Source organism: Panicum virgatum, chromosome 6N, assembly GCF_016808335.1.
Source record: "Panicum virgatum strain AP13 chromosome 6N, P.virgatum_v5, whole genome shotgun sequence".
Classification (NCBI taxonomy): Eukaryota; Viridiplantae; Streptophyta; class Magnoliopsida; order Poales; family Poaceae; genus Panicum; species Panicum virgatum.
In genome coordinates, this window is record NC_053150.1 from 38,894,485 (window position 1) to 38,910,896 (window position 16,412).

The 16,412-nt window shown below is 48.6% G+C and overlaps 3 protein-coding genes across 7 annotated transcripts; all 3 read left to right on the forward strand.

Moving 5' to 3' along the window:
* The first annotated feature begins 2,151 nt into the window (after positions 1-2,151).
* LOC120678736 (polypyrimidine tract-binding protein homolog 1-like) lies at positions 2,152-8,390 on the forward strand. 4 transcript variants are annotated; one of them, XR_005676719.1, is made up of 10 exons: positions 2,152-2,537; positions 3,905-4,114; positions 4,570-4,632; positions 5,407-5,480; positions 5,569-5,664; positions 6,011-6,068; positions 6,151-6,255; positions 6,338-6,419; positions 6,759-6,828; positions 7,370-7,482. XR_005676719.1 is itself a non-coding variant. In XM_039960054.1 (10 exons), exons 1-10 carry the CDS (start codon positions 2,355-2,357, stop codon positions 7,706-7,708), a joined length of 945 nt encoding a protein of 314 aa, XP_039815988.1. In that variant the 5' UTR covers positions 2,152-2,354; the 3' UTR covers positions 7,709-8,390. The 4 variants fall into 4 exon arrangements, 3 of the variants coding, with proteins under 3 accessions (XP_039815988.1, XP_039815987.1, XP_039815989.1); XM_039960054.1 differs by lacking the exon at positions 6,759-6,828 and adding an exon at positions 7,701-8,390 and having other exon boundaries at positions 7,370-7,435; XM_039960053.1 differs by lacking the exon at positions 6,759-6,828 and adding an exon at positions 7,701-8,363.
* A 444-nt stretch (positions 8,391-8,834) lies between these two features.
* LOC120678738 (chlorophyll a-b binding protein P4, chloroplastic-like) lies at positions 8,835-10,435 on the forward strand. The gene is made up of 3 exons (XM_039960057.1): positions 8,835-9,361; positions 9,459-9,874; positions 10,003-10,435. Exons 1-3 carry the CDS (start codon positions 9,162-9,164, stop codon positions 10,134-10,136), a joined length of 750 nt encoding a protein of 249 aa, XP_039815991.1. The 5' UTR covers positions 8,835-9,161; the 3' UTR covers positions 10,137-10,435.
* A 1,194-nt stretch (positions 10,436-11,629) lies between these two features.
* LOC120678739 (lipoate-protein ligase LplJ-like) lies at positions 11,630-14,591 on the forward strand. Of its 2 annotated transcripts, XM_039960058.1 has the most exons (5): positions 11,630-12,093; positions 12,206-12,444; positions 12,746-12,894; positions 13,885-13,959; positions 14,061-14,591. In XM_039960058.1, exons 1-5 carry the CDS (start codon positions 11,906-11,908, stop codon positions 14,304-14,306), a joined length of 897 nt encoding a protein of 298 aa, XP_039815992.1. In that variant the 5' UTR covers positions 11,630-11,905; the 3' UTR covers positions 14,307-14,591. The 2 variants fall into 2 exon arrangements, with proteins under 2 accessions (XP_039815992.1, XP_039815993.1); XM_039960059.1 differs by lacking the exon at positions 13,885-13,959 and having other exon boundaries at positions 11,632-12,093.
* Positions 14,592-16,412: the final 1,821 nt, after the last annotated feature.

Sequence of the window (16,412 nt, forward strand, 5' to 3'; positions counted from 1 at the left end):
ATACCAATAAAGTGTACATTAAAGAATATATCCAGATAGATTTGGCGGCGTTGAAGACGGATGGAGGCGGTGAGGGTCGAGGGAGGCGACAGGGGTGGGGGATGGACTGGCCAGCGCCGCTGTGGATGTCTGCCGGCAGCGACGGGGATTAGGAGGGGATGGGCCGTGCGTGCTCAGGATAATAGGAGTGGGGAGGGAGGACTGAGAAGATGATGTTGATGTATTTTAGTAAGTAAATGAAGTCCAGATTGTACCTAGTATGTTGGTTTTCTCTCTTTGAATCTTTCTATTTTTCAATAGATCTTAACTAGCTAATTTTAGGTGGTGTTTAGTTGCAAAAAGTCTCTAGACTAATTTTAGTCCATTGATTAAAAACTTTAGTCCCATCTGTTTGGTTTTAAGGATTAAAAGGGACTAGAGGTTATTAAATTAGTGCACAAAGTACCATATTACCTCTAATCTGCAAGCATTCAAGAGGTGGGGATCGTGGGTAGGGGTGGAATAGTAGGTATCATGTAAGCTAAAAGTCCCAAAAAAACTCCTCAAGAGCAATTTCTCATTTTTTAACCCCAAACAACATTTTAGCCCCCAAAATCCCTCCTGTTTGGTTCTTTAGCCCCTAAAGTCCCAGGGACTTATACAAAAATTTTATGAACCACACTGACTCTTAGTTAAGATTACTGCTAATTTGTTAGAGTTACTGTAAAAGTCTAAGGCTGTCTGCACCGGGTACTGGAAACCATCCGGTACCCGGTGCTCCAGTACACGTTTAGTATTTTTTCCCTGCAGCGGGGGACGCTAAATGGTACTAGACTTTGGCGTTTGGGCACATGAACGGCAAATACTTGGGAGGGAGCGGATGGACAGTACACGCCACGTCGGCCTACCCCCATCGCCGCTCCCAACGACCCTGCCTTCGCGCCGGTCCTCGGAATGGAAGGGGGCAGTGTCGCCGGCCCCCGTGGGCAGAGCAGCGCCGCCGGCCACCGCGCTTGCTCAGCGTTCGCCCCTGCTTCTTCTTGAACTCCTTCCCCTGCTCTTGCTCCACCGCCGCGCTGCCCGGGCCACAGCCGCCGCTGAGAGCTGCCAAGATCTAGGCAGACCGAGCTCGCGGCGCAGGGAGGACGTCGAGCTCGGCGTGGTGGAGCTCCATGCCGCCGAGGTCAAGGCCGACCGACCTAGCGGCGCAGGGAAGAGGTCGAGCTCGACTCCGACCCGCCGCGGCCAGCCTCGCGCCGTCCTAGTCCGTCCCGCCCCGCCGCTCCGACCTTCAGCCGCCGGCCTCGTGGCCCAAGCTCCTCCGCCGCCGGCCTTGCGCCCCCAGCTCCTTCACCGCCGGCCGGTCCAGGCCCTAGCCCCTCCGCTGCCGGCCGGTCCAAGCCCCAACTCCTCCCTCGCGCCGGCCGAGAGAGGGGGAGCCGGATCCAACCGCCATGGCCGGAGCTCTGTCGCGCGCGGATCCGCCATGGCCGGCCGAGCTCGAGGCCGGCCAAGCTAACTCCGCCATGCGCGGATCCGCCCAGGCCGGCCGAGCTCGAGGCCGGCTGAGCTCTGCCACCGCCGAATCCGCTCGAGGCCGGCCGGCCCGACAGGGCTCTGCCGCGCCGCGCTTGGACCTACCGTGCCGGCCGCACTCCGTCCGCATCTGGACCTCCGCGTGCCGGCCACGGCTTGGCCTTCGGCCGACGCGCGCTGCTCCGGGCCCCAGCGGAGGGCCGGCGAGGGAGGAGAGGCAGCGCTCGGGCCCGGCGAGGGTGGAGGAGGCGGAGGGAGCGAGGCAGAGAGATCGTGGGAGAGAGGGCCGGAGGAGGGGTATTCTGACATGTGGGCCTCACGCGATAGTTGGAATAGATGATGCATATAGAGTAAAACTGTTTTACTAAAACGGACGTGGAAAAACTGGATATAGAGGAGGGAATTTTGATAACTAGGAAGAAATATTCTTTTTAGATGATGGAAATAGAGTACGACGAGTACGGACAGCATAATATTTGAAGCATATCTTATGACATATTTGGAGCAGATCTTATGACCAGGAGCTGGGTCCACATGCGGGCCTGCTCCACACGCCACAACCCGTTCGCCGGATCGCGCCTGCCTCCTCAATCCGCATCGTCTCCTTGAACCACCCAATCAAAGCCCAGCCAGCCAGCCAGCCAGACCAGTCGCAATCCCATCAACCAAAGCCAGAAAGCCTCTCCCCTCTCTCAACAGCGGCGCGCGGTTCCTCCCCCTCTCGACTCGACTCGGCTCCACCCCGCCCCCGCGGCGCGGCGCGACAAGAAAACCCACCAAACCCTAACCCTAGCTGCGGCGCCACCGCCCGCCGGAGGGTCCCGAGCCAGCGCGCGAGGATGCCGTCGGGGTCGGCGACGCAGTTCCGCTACACGCAGACGCCGTCCAAGGTGCTGCACCTGCGGAACATGCCGTGGGAGTGCACCGAGGAGGAGCTCGTCGAGCTCTGCAAGCCCTTCGGCAGGGTCGTCAACACCATGTGCAACGTCGGCGCCAACCGCAACCAGGCCTTCGTCGAGTTTGTAAGCCCCTCCTCCCCTGCTCTACTCTCTCGTATAAGGTTGCGATCTCGGTGGGGCGGTAGTGCGGTACCAATTCGCGCCCCATGGCTGTTGCAGGGATGATTGGGATTAGGAGGATTTAGCGATTATCAGAGCGATTTAGCGGTTATACATGCAGAATCTAGTGGTGAGACTGCTCTATGGTATTTAGCTGGTTGGGTACTGGATTTTTTGTGGAACATGTGCTAAATTATGATTTAAGGGACTAGCTCGTCTTGTGCTTTCTGCTGCACTGCAAGGGAGTACTTATGTCCAGAATGACACACTACTAGTGGATGAGATGCACCAGCTTTATGATTCCTGTTTGTTCTTACTAGAGGTTGAAAAAGGTCCATGCAGCCTTGTTTTCGTTTGATGTGGTTTAGTATGATAATGTCACATGGATTTTCAATAATTATAGTCTGTCCAATAGAATGTAAGCTCTTTTGGTGTTTTCTCTGCTCATTGTAATTGACAGAATCATGCCCCATGGAACACATGATATGTTGATATTTTATAGGAAAAATTGATTTTGTTCGTTAACATAATCAATTGCATACACAGTGTGGTGATGATAGCTGTTTTAGCATTTCTCCCTGTGAGTAGTCAAGTTGTGCATAGCTATCGTATCGCGCCATGAGTGACGTGAAGTAAAGCGGAGTGGATGGGACTTGGATGGTTACAATCTCTGCTAAGAAACCTTTTTATCTGAAGTTCCCGCTTGCTTCACAACACAATTATATGGTCTGGAAAGGGTTGTAATTGCTAAGTGATTTTTGTTCATCGTCCTGTACATGGGTATGGTTGTCTGGAATCAGGGATGACATGACTGTCTCGTTGATATATGTATTTTGCAGCATCAACTGTTAGGGTAACTACTAGCAAATGGAAACTCTCTTTTCTGAGAGTTTAGTTTTAAGATGGTTCGATGTAAGATTTGTTGAATTTCTCAAGGGGCCAGGCTTATTAAAACGATAAAACGACGAAACGAATGGAGGGTAGATTTTAATGAAACGTTGGACGTTTTAACGTTTAAACGGACGTTTTAACGTTTAAACGTCCGTTTCACAAGAACGTTTTCTCGTGAAAACGTCGTTTTCACGTCGTGAAAACGTCGTTTTAATAACAGGGCAAGGGGCCTCAGGAAAAGGCAGCTCATATTGATGTATTTGATTTTATGCAAAAGTCAACACCATGGAAATACTTCTGTAGTTGCAGAATTTATTTTTCAAAAATTGTTTTATGAGAAGATTTGAAGTTGTGGACTGGTAGATTTTGTTGTATATAATAGGAAATTTCCAGCTTTATCAATGGGTTCCTTATTGTTTACCCTTGAACTTCATTTTCAGGCGGATCAAAACCAGGCAATTTCAATGGTTTCCTATTATGCTTCATCTTCAGAGCCTGCTCAAGTTCGTGGTAAAACTGTATATATCCAATATTCAAACCGGCAAGAAATTACCAACAATAAAGGCACTGGTGATTCTACTGGCAATGTCCTGCTTGTCACTTTTGAAGGTGTTCAGCCTAATGATGTTACCATCGAAGTCATTCATTTGGTAAGTATATTTATGTTTGTATGTATTCACTTAGCTGCTAGAGCAGTTTCTGCATCAATTGAGCTGTTTCTTATTGAACTTTCTGCATCAGCTTGTCTGGGCTTAATATGACTTATGATATCTTCCTGTTGGTTGACAAGCTCAGTGAATTCTGCATTCAAGTGTTCAACATTTCTGTTAATCATACTCTGTTAAATTACAAAAGTCAATAGATTCAGAAAATTACTTCTGTTTCTAATATGTTCAATATTCGTCAAATTCTGCTTCTTTAGTGTAGGACTCCTCTGTCTATGACATATTTAATGATGTATAGTAGCTACCTTGTGAATGAGCCTCCAGTATGATTCACGGATGTCCTCAACCTATTCTCTGCTTAACTTTGTGCTTGCTATTCTGCCATTTTGTTAGGCTACTATTCTCAAGCTTGCTAACAATTGTTAGTGCCGATAATTTAGGTATTTTCAGCATTTGGATTTGTTCACAAGATAGCTACTTTTGAGAAAGCAGCTGGTTTCCAGGTAAGGTAGTTGTTCTGTCAAGTTGCCTACACATCTCCATTGGACATTTAGCTAGGGATGGCAATTTTACCCGTGGGTATCCGACCCGACGGGTGAGGGTATGGATATGAAATTTTACCCGCGAGTATGAGTATGGGTATAAAATTTCACCCGCGGGTAGAGCGCGGGTAAATATTTTTACCCGCGGGTACCCGATGGGTACCCGAAATACAAAAAATAATCTAGTGAACTCTTATCATTCACAAATTTTATGTCTCATTTTGTTGTGATTGTATGAACTAAATAGATGGATAGTGAGATTGTATGAACTAATAGATGTGATAATGATATTGACATTTTGCTTATTATTTGTAATGAAGCATATGATCATTGTTACATTTTTTAGATGAAATACATAACTAGAATTGAACGCATATACTTACATACAACTACAAAATAGATGTTGAAAACAAAAAAAAATTGGTGCAAGATGATCCGTTTACTTCTACTAATGCTTTGCGTTCGCTTATATGAATGATAAATTCAAAATATGCTAGTCAATACGACCAAATGATATGTTACATATGCTATTATTAAAATACCTGATGGGTACCCGAAACCCGACCCGTACCCGGTGGGTATGGGTACGGGTATAAAATTTTACCCGCTAGACTTCGCGGGTACGGGTATGCCTTATAGTTTCGGGTATTGTCGTGGGCGGATATTTGCTCTACCCGCACCTTACCCGACCCGTTGCCATCCCTACATTTAGCTTAACAGTTGGACTTTTCACAGGCACTTATCCAGTATACTGATGCCCCAACTGCTCTTGAAGCTAAAAACTCATTGGATGGAAGAAGCATACCAAAGTAATGAGCTTTACAATTTTCCCAGTTGATATTGTTGATTACAGAGCTTCCATACAAAGTTTTTACTAATGTTATTTTTCTCTTTCAGATATTTACTTCCAGAACATATCAGTGCCTGCCACATGCGCATAACCTTTTCTGCGCACAAGGATTTGAATATCAAGTTTCAGTCACACCGCAGCAGGTACAAGAAAGTGGCATAAACTGTCAATCTAATCTAAAATTCTCTTTTGTATATTGTGTACTCCCTCCATATCAATTTTAAAGGCATAGAGTTTTGGCAATCTCGTTCTTAAATATATGGCATGTACTTTATGCAAGTCTGGTGCTTTTCTTTTCCCTCTCCCTGTTCCTATTTGTATGACGGGCACTTGCTTGTCTTGATCCTTTCCTGAATAAAAATGGCCACAAAAGCGAAGGCTTGCCATGTCCTGTTGATAATGTTTTAAAAAACATTACTACCTGCTTTAGTGCTATGCTGTTTATTAATCGTCTAGCCCCCTTTTGACATGATTTTGTTGGTTGAGCAGGGATTACACTAATCCTTACCTTCCTGTGAATCAAACTGCAATTGAGGGGATTGTGCAGGTTTGTTTCATTTACTAATCTCATTATATCTCGTTTCTTTTGCCCTTTTTACATTGTTCCTGACACAAAGGTAAATTTGCAGCCCACAGTAGGCCCTGATGGAAAGATAAAGGAGCCTGAGAGCAATGTACTTTTAGCATCAATTGAGAACATGCAATATGCTGTGACAGTCGATGTTCTGCACACTGTAAGAATAATCCTGTGTTTATTCAACATAAAGGACTTATTTGAAGGCAGGCTGTATAATTACAATAATGCAATAATTTCAGGTGTTTTCTGCTTTTGGTACTGTTCAAAAAATTGCAATGTTTGAGAAGAATGGTGGAATGCAGGCTTTAATTCAATATCCAGGTATGTGCTAACTCAATTGCACCCAACAAGATATATGCTCTAGTCTTGGTGAACCCTGAGATAAATGTTTGGCTGTAATTATTGCATTGGCATGTAGTTATAAATTGTGTATATAGTCATGCTTCATGGAACCCTCTGTTTGAAAGTATTGAGGCCTGGAGTTTTTTCAAACTTGTTCCAAAATATATCGTGTGTATGCAAATTTTATGACGATTTTTTCAGTTTTTCCCTGATTTATATCCTCTTACTCTTTCCCTCGTAGCATTTATGAGTAACCAGTCACACTGTTATTCTCTCCCTTTTTGCATCATAAGTTTCTAAGTTTCGGAACTTCAGCAGAGAGGTGTCGGAGTTCGTGAAGGCATAGAATGGACATCTGCAGCTTTCCACAGCTATAAAGTTGCCTTTAGTAATTTCTTGATCATGTTTTACCTTTTGCTGTAAGCATACTCTCTTTCTTACCAGAGGCTTGCTACAACTTTCGTTCTGTCATCATTACACTTTCCTCAAGAGCTGTCCCGCTTTAGACGCGTTGCCTGTTTACCTTTTGGGGATTATAGTAGTCAGCACGTCTGTTGTCAACATGTCTGAGCAGCGCTTCTGCTGTTGAAAATAGTCTTCCCATCTGATTTGTGGTCCTTTTCTCTAACTTATCAAGACACATTTTTAGAAGTGTGGCAATTGAAATGACATTGAGTGCTCGGTACTGTTTGCACTATTTAGTGGTCTATAGTTGTAATTGAACTGCTTTGGAACAAAAAGAAGGTTTAAATACCCTTCTGCGCACACTTTTGACATCATGTCCTTGGATCCTGAGCAAACTGTAAATTCTTTCTTGTTTGCATTGAATTGCTATAAATCTGTTTCCCCCCTTGCCTTGACACAATAGCATTAATATTTATTTAATATATATACATAGATTCATTGAATGAAAATAGCTAAATTTGCAGATATAACAACTGCAGCAGTTGCTAAACAAGCCCTGGAGGGACACTGCATATATGATGGTGGTTACTGTAAGCTTCATCTGTCATACTCTCGTCATACTGATCTCAATGTAAAGGTATAAATAGTAGTTTCAGGCTGTGTAAATTAGCAAACAATTGATTGAATTAAATACCCTTGTGGGCTAATAATGATGAATTTGACTCAATTAGTAAAACAAAATACCTATTGCTGTGCATTCAATTTGACAAAGTACGCTTTCTCAACATTGTTTTCCTTGTTCCTGTTTCCTGCTTTCACCCTGTTCTAACTGGTGGCCTATTTGTTTGCATTCAGGCGCATGATGAGAGAAGCAGGGATTACACTCTTTCAGACCCTAATGCTCAACTGCAAGCTGCTGCACAACCACCAGCTCTAAGCACTCCAGGAGTGGCATGGCAGAACACCGCTGCACCAGCTGCTCCGTTTTATGCAAGCCCAGCAGCATCAACTCCTGCTGGAGTTGGACAAGTGCCTGCTTGGAATCCTAACATGCAGGCAGGGGCTTTTGCATCTGCATCCGCCCCGTACCCGAGCCAACCAATGATGGCAAACTCCATGCCTCACTATCCTGCTATTGGAACCAGCTCAGGCGCCCCACCGGCACCATTTCAGGCATCACAGCAGATGCCCCAGTACGGCATCCCCCCTGGTGGTGCTCCGCCGCATGCACCACCAGCTGGCCAGCCAATGTACTTCCCGAAATAAGGCCGTTCCATTCGACGATATTTAGGGAGCAATTGCGTGCTACCTGCAGCCATTTGTGGTCTGCATATGCCCCTTTGAAATTTTGGAAGTGCATTGTAACTCTTCATGTAGCTCTTTGTAACTTGCGATCACGCATCGCAAGTATACATACCTCTGCGCTGGTTGTGTCTGTAAAACTGCCCACCAAAAATAGAAATGTTAATCTATAAGCCTGCATTGTGTATTGTTAAGCTCAACCTCGAGTTATTTTTATGCCTCGCTAGTAAGCGATTTGTTGGAGGCAGATGCTGATGTTTGTGCGCAGTGCTGAGAACAAGATGGTTACCCTGTTGTTTCCGTCTCCAGTAAACATTGATCGATTGGACGTGGATTCTTTTTTTTTTTGTCTCTCTAGAATCTAGTCAAAACTTTTCGACAAACACTATGGAAACATTAACATGAGTACTAATTTTTCTAACCATAAATCTGAATGTTAAATGTGAAGTAGAATCTTTTCACAGTTTGTACTGAATGTGAACAGGCTATTGTCGTGCTTCAAGTCAACCCACTAATCCAAAACTTACATCGTGCAAGAAGACACTTTCTGTCGGTCCCTCAAGTGTCATCTAGATTTTTTTTTCCCTACGGCGCCACAGCGCAGTCACGACTGATGAGTAACCATAAAATCTAGGCACCAAACGTCAAACGATCTGCACCAGCCAGTCGGCACGCCTGGCCGTCCGACGTGGCAGCCAGCACCAGCCATGGCTCACACTGGCATCCAATGGCAACACACCGTTTGATTCCCCCGTATCCCGGCATCCGGATAACGCTGGATAAGAGGCGCGGCTCCTCATTGGCCACACCCATCCCCGGCGGCGTCCCGCCCGTCCGATCCTGGCGCGCGGCCGATCGCCGCCGTCCGGAGCAGCCGGCGCCTCCTGGCCACAACCGCCGGGGAGCCCCGGCCCGGCAGTACCCTTAATACAAACCAGGCTGCTCCTGCCGGCTGGCTAAAACGAACGTGCTCTCTTCCCCCTCTGCCACTCCACCCCGGGAAAGCTGCGAAGCATGGCGTCCGTCACCGCCCGCGCCCCGGTCGCGGCCCTGCGCCCGTCGTCGGCGTCGCTCAGGTCGTCGTCGGCCTTCCTCGGCCACTCCAGCCGCCTCGGCCGCGCCGCCGCGGCGTCGTCGACGAGGCGCAGCCTCAAGGCCGAGGCCAAGGGCGAGTGGCTCCCCGGCCTCCCCTCACCCGCCTACCTCGACGGCAGGTCAGTGTTCGATCTTCCGACAACGCGTGGCAAATTAAAACCTTTCTAGCTAGCTCCGGCCGGCGACGGCTGCTGACTGGTGGTTGCGCGCGTGCAGCCTGCCGGGCGACAATGGGTTCGACCCGCTGGGCCTGGCGGAGGACCCGGAGAACCTGCGGTGGTTCGTGCAGGCGGAGCTGGTGAACGGGCGGTGGGCGATGCTGGGCGTGGCCGGGATGCTGATCCCGGAGGTGCTGACCAAGGCTGGGCTCATCAACGCGCCGCAGTGGTACGACGCCGGCAAGTCGGAGTACTTCGCGTCGTCGTCCACGCTGTTCGTCATCGAGTTCATCCTCTTCCACTACGTCGAGATCCGGCGGTGGCAGGACATCAAGAACCCCGGCAGCGTCAACCAGGACCCCATCTTCAAGAGCTACAGCCTGCCGCCCCACGAGTGCGGCTACCCCGGCAGCGTCTTCAACCCCCTCAACTTCGCCCCCACGCTCGAGGCCAAGGAGAAGGAGCTCGCCAACGGTGAGTGCCGTACCATAGCGCCGCCGCCGCCCGCCGGCGAACTAATTCCGGCACCTTCTCACCCTGGCGAAATGCATGCTACTAACCGCATCCCGGGCGGCTCTGCCGTGCATGTGCGCGTGTTGCAGGGAGGCTGGCGATGCTGGCGTTCCTGGCGTTCCTGATCCAGCACAACGTCACCGGCAAGGGGCCCTTCGACAACCTGCTGCAGCACCTGTCCGACCCATGGCACAACACCATCATCCAAAACATCTCCGGTTGAGTCGATGACGGAGAGCGATCGTCAATTTGGCGGTGGTGCTAGCTGATGGGGATCGATTGGGAGACAAACATTGAGACGCGGTCGAGTCGATCGATGTGAGTTCCTTCCTGTGGATCGATCATCAGTATGTGATGTGTGCAGTGTTCAGTCTGGAGAGGAGAATTCAGGGCGTGTTGTAATGATGTGTACGCATGGTGAGGAGGAGAGTGTGAGGAGTGATTGGTATGTACATTAATGACAGGGGAGGTTAAGGGTAGAGATTGTTTGATCAGTATATATCCGTTCTGTGCCTTTTATTATTTGCTTGTCCGTAAGTGCTTAATTCTGTGTGGAATTAAACAGATACATACAATACATATTAACGTCGCAACAGTGCCAAAAATCACAATAAAAGAGAAAAAAGTTCAACATTCGTTGGTGATGAAGCACATTTATAGTTACAAGAACCTTGTAAACATAATATATTCAAGGTCATATTGGAAGGGAATCATGTCGATGTCTTAATTGACTTACTTGTGGAGCCTCTTTAGATCCACCAGCTAATTGGTAGGTAGCTAATTTTAGCGATGGTGGATCCAAATGGGATCAGCTAATGCGCAGATAAACCTTTTCTAAATAGCAAATATCCAATTAGCTGTTCAACCTAGATAATTACAGCTAATCCCTCCATTGTGAATATAAGGTATTTCAGTTTGTTCTAAGTCGAACTGTTCTAAGTTTAACTAAATTTATAGAAAATAGTAATAATATTTTGAATACCAAATAAGAAGAATTAAAGCTATTATAGAACACATTTTTCTATAAATTTTATATAACTTAGATTATTTTGGTTTGGAATAAACTAAAATAACTTATATTTCAGGACGAATTGATTAATGAATTAACTGAGAGGATCCAAACGGGCCAGAGTGCTGAGAGGAAAGGCCTTTCACTCCCGTAGCACTAACTGGGCTCGGCCTGCCAGCCTATATATTCATTAGGCCCATACAGAACATCGTCTGGCTCGTTTTCTCGCACATGTTATTCGGCCTGCCTCCTTCGACAGTGTGGGCCAGCGGACCCTTCCCTGTTCGGCTCAAAAGAATGCGAGTATGCGACCCTGGGAGGCTGGGACTTGCACTCTCCCAGCGAGATACTAGTAGAGGCCCTGTTTGTTTGCACTCTCCCAGCGAGATACTAGTAGAGGCCCTGTTTGTTTCCATAGCACCAGTAGCGCACATCATTCTCGAGAAAAAAAATCTCAAATGTATAGAGTACTAAACGAAGTTTATTTGTAAAACATTTTCACTGATGGGTGTAACTTTTCACGACGAATCTAATAACAATAATTAATTAATGATTGGCTATAGTAACCATCCTCTAATCGTGCGGTCAAAAGCCTCATTAGGTTCGTCTCGCGAAGTAGCGCAGGGTTGTGGAGTTAGTTCTATAAATTTCCTCGTGAAGTTAGTAACCCTAATTATTAATCAAAATTTTTGTACTACTTGTGCTACAAAGAACCAAACAAGGCCAGAATAGAAGGAAGTCTACCAAAGTCAAAGCTCCTCGTCGTCCTCCCTCCCCTGACGCCGCCGAATCGTTCCGCCGCCGCCCAGCGCCCGCCCCGCGCGGCCGTCTCCGTCGCGCCTACGGACTCCGGGTAGCACCCAAATAGCGCCGCCTCCGCCTCCCCTGCCGTCGAAGCCTGAAAGCTCGTTCGGGAGGAGCCGTACCCCGCCTGTTCGACGGAATGCGTCGCTGAGACACGTATCCTGTCGGTTCAGCCAGCAATGTCCGTTACCGGGTCTGCCGCAGGGCGCGGCGCGGCTCGTCCGCTCATGCGGTTGGTCACCATGAGCGGCGCGCCGATCCTGCGGCAGCTGCACCTGGAGGAGCGGCTACTGCGCTGCACGGAGGACAACTGGTGCGTCATCAACGACGGCACGGCGCCCCCCACCATCGTCATGGGTGTCTCCGGGTAAAAAAAAAATAACTTCCTCTCGAATTGTTCTAGGAAGGATGGATCCTGTCCAGCATTTCGCCCCCTTGTGACCTCTGTCGAGTTGCTAATGCGGTTGTCGTGATGGCAGGAGAGTCTCGGAGCTTGTCGAGATAGAACCGGTCCTCCGGGACCGGGTGCCTGTCGTCAGGAGGTTCAGTGGAGGTGGCACCGTCATTGTTGATCAGGGGACGGTGTTTGTGACATTCATATGCAACAGGAGTGCCGTCGAAGGGTTGCAACCCTTCCCGAGGGACATCATGTCATGGAGTGGACAGTTATATGGCAAAGTGTTTGACAGATTTGGTGAATTTCATCTGCGTGAGAATGGTATGGAAGATCAGCACAAAATTTCACCTTTTTTCGAGCTTAACAGTGAACTGCTTGTAGCGAGCAAAAATGCCAGGTTTTATTGCAGTGTATTATTGTGTATTTTTTATGGATCAGAATTGTAGGCATTTTTCATTATATTAAGTATTATCCTCCAATTAACGTAATGTCCTTCTAAATTTGAATTCACTTTGTTACAAAATTACCTTGGCACCAATATGTATCCCAAATAACTGATTTGCTATGTTCAATATCTGCAATACTGTCCAAGAGATTAACTTGTTATGCATTTGTTTTTCAGACTATGCATTTAGTCATCGCAAGTTTGGCGGAAATGCTCAGTCAATAACAAAAAATCGTTGGGTTCATCACACATCATTCTTGTGGGATTATGATGTAAAAAATATGGATTATCTCAAAATCCCGAAGCGTGCACCTGAATATCGACTGGTATGACTCTAACTGCTTATGCCTTGATCTGATTTGCAGCATCCTTGCATATTGAAATTGAGAATAATGTTCAGCTATTGACATCTCCAATCAGATTATCAAATTTGAGCATCTTTAGTTTTCATTTATATCCGCGCAGATATAACTGGGTAGGAAACTCGTACATGAGTAGCGCACATGCTATCATGTTGACTGGTTATTCACTTCATGAGTATCGTACATTGAGCTGTAAAACACTGAACAGCTTGTACAAGTCTATGTTAATTTTGTTTCCAAAACCACCTGAAGTGAACTTTTGGCCCTAATTGGTGTGAACTGCCAGTAGTTGTTGCAATCCTTGATCTGATAAGGTCCAAGAACTGGTGGTAGTTGATTAATCATGGCTTATTTTACCAACATTAGTGATTACTCGACTAAAAAGAATCATCCATTTGTATTGTGTAAGCAAAAGTTTCTAGAGTGATTGCTAGACCAAAGGGTTTAGCAGTACTAATACTGAAACATGGAAAGTTTGATGAGTTCTACTGGAAATGCTCTATTGTTGTACTTGAACAATGATCTCGATGTCAAGCAAAGCACTGGGTAGAAATAAAGTAAACTGGCCTTTTATCAATTACTTGATGCGAGGATATAGCATTGCCCAAAATAGTGCAATAAAGCCAAGCTGTTTCAAATAGCGACTTAGCTTCACTATTGTGCTTGGGTCTATACCAGAGTCCAGCAGTACTGTTTTATCATGTAACTTCCATTACCATACCTGAAGAAGTAGAGCTCATTCGCTATAAGAATTTTCTGAGCACATGTGAACTGTAATCAAGTTGCTGAGAACCAGGTGGTAATATACTGCAAACTGATATTGGTTTCACCACTGTTTGTTGACTGTCTTGATTCTTGCACCTGTATTTACATGGAAATGGTGCGATGTCCATGGATTTTGGCTGGGAATGAGCTGAATTTGGTTTTTAAAAATGTTGAACTCTGCCTGTGTAGGTTTGGTCTCAAGCTGTTGAACAATCCCTTTTAAGAACTGTACCCATTTCAGAAACAGTATCACACATGTTCCTGGTTGTGTATGATTTACACTTGAATGAGCCACTCATTTTCTACAGATTAGGTTTACAATTGGCAATTCTCAACTTAGTGTGCATCTCTCATTCTCTTTTCAGGCAAGAAACCACACAGATTTCCTGTGCCGCATGAAGGAGTATCTGCCTTCGCGGTCAGTCTTCACCGACGGGGTCATCACGGCCCTGGGAGAACACTTCTCAGTCCAACCCACAGACTTGGAAACAGCGCTTTCTACCGTCGAAGATTTCTCGCCTTCAACAAAGCTCTTGTCTGAACAAGACCTAGAGGAAATTGTTTCCTCCAAAGAATCCTCCCTTAGAGTACAGAAAGCCGAAGAGGCATGATCATGATTACAGTGAACTCTTTTCTGCTGTGAAATCTGGAAGCGATCGTCGGTGAGTGGCACACGGAACCACTGACTTTGCTACAGCTTATTCCGAGCAATTTTGCGCATTTATTTGCTGTGATTGGAAGCTATATTGGAACGGTAAACCAGGACAAATTTGTGCCCTTGTCAGTGATCCACCGTTTGTAGTAGTAGCTTGATTTGTTTCTTGTACGTGCTACTCTACCTTACCTTACCTTACCTTACCTATGAGAACACGCTCCTGGAAACATTGTTGTATTCACTGGTAGATAACGGAGTGCCCGAGCAATCGATTCTGGAAACTGAACTGGTGCCGACAACCCCGTTCCCCCACGAGGAGGCATGGCACCACCGTCTCCGTCCTCCCGTACTACCATGACGCCGGCACAGTGGCGTGTTGCGTGCGTGGTGCGCGGGTGACTGGCACCGCCGCGCCGCGCCGCGCCGCACCTGCCGGGCCAGGACCAGGCGTCATGCACGAACGCGGCTACAGCGGCGGCGGGGGCGCGCACGGCGCCGGCGACGGCCGTAGAGGATCCCGGACGCCCGACAGGCGCTGCGGCGGGGCGGGCCCCGCGGCGCCCGTCACGTCCGCCTCGCCGGACACCAGGGCTGGCGGGCGCCTGGCAGCCAGCGCCGGCAATGTGGTGGCCTGCGCCTGCGTGCGTGCGGGTGAGCTGCACGAGGGATGAGACGGGAGAATCCTCTGCCAGATCTCCACTGCCTGCCGGTTGCCGCTGAGCTGCTCGTGCCTCGCGCCGGCCGGCTGCCACTGCCACCCACAGCGAGCCCGCCGTTCGCTTCGATCGCCGCCACGTGCGACCGCGCGACGCCCGCGCAGGAAAGAAAAGGGTCGGACGTGTCGCCCGTCGCTGCCGCGCGCCACGCGCCACGCAGCTCCATCGCCGGCGGCCGTCGCGCCGTGCGCACACGTTCGGAGCGCGCACGAGCAAAGCAGGTCGACCTCCAGAGGCGGGGGACCGACCCGGACCAGGTTCCTGTTGGCGCACGGACGAGTGGTCCGACCGAGGGACATGTGCCGTCGCGGTCACGCCCGGCTAGCATAGATACCTTGCCGGCGCCGGGCGGGGGACCGACCCGGACCAGGTTCCTGTTGGCGCACGGACGAGTGGTCCGACCGAGGGACATGTGCCGTCGCGGTCACGCCCGGCTAGCATAGATACCTTGCCGGCGCCGGCGCCGGCGGGGCGACCACGGGATACACGAAACCACTGTACCAGGACCCCGACCGCGCGGCGGCCCTCCCGGCCCGGCCGGCCGGCAAGAGGTAGCACGCGGCCGCGACGGCGACGCACGCATGGCTCCACGCGGCAGGTGGTGTGCCGCGAGCTGCACGCGCAAGGTCGAATAATCCTCGTGCAGGGCGTGGCGCGACGCGAGGCAGGGTCGCCGGGAGCTGGATGAGGACGTCTCATGGCCGCCTCCGCCGCCGCGGACGCCGTGCGGGCAGGACCAGCCGAGTCGCGGCCGGAATCGATGGCCTATCTGGCTACTTCCTCCGTTCCCAAGAGTGCATTTTAAAAAAAAATAAAAACAGGAGCAATACCATGTCATATAAGAAAATGTCTAATATTATAGAAAAAATATAAACGATGCCAAACTATATATTGCTCAGTTAATTATGGAAAACTGAGCGAAAATTCAACACGATGCCACACCATCACACCTTAGGAAAGGACCCAACAAGAATCTACCAAAACAAGCGCCGTCATGCAATACTATTCAACGCCAAAACTGACACAATCCGCTGCAAGCTTGAGTTGAGACTCACAACTCCTCCACCATAGCGCTGTCAACCCGAAGCCACACGCCCATATTCATCGATCTCCCGGCCACCACCGCTAAGCAAAACCAAATCTTGACCCTCCAAGACACCTCAACTCCTCAAACTCGTGGGGGCCTCGCCACATCCACCTCCTCGCAACACAGAAGCAACCACCTTGAAGCGACACACCGCCACTGGACACTTCTTTGCCAAGATTTACTAAGCCACTATGGCTTAAAAATAAATTTGCCACCACCAGGATCACCACCGCACCACAAAACCCACAGTCAACAGCAA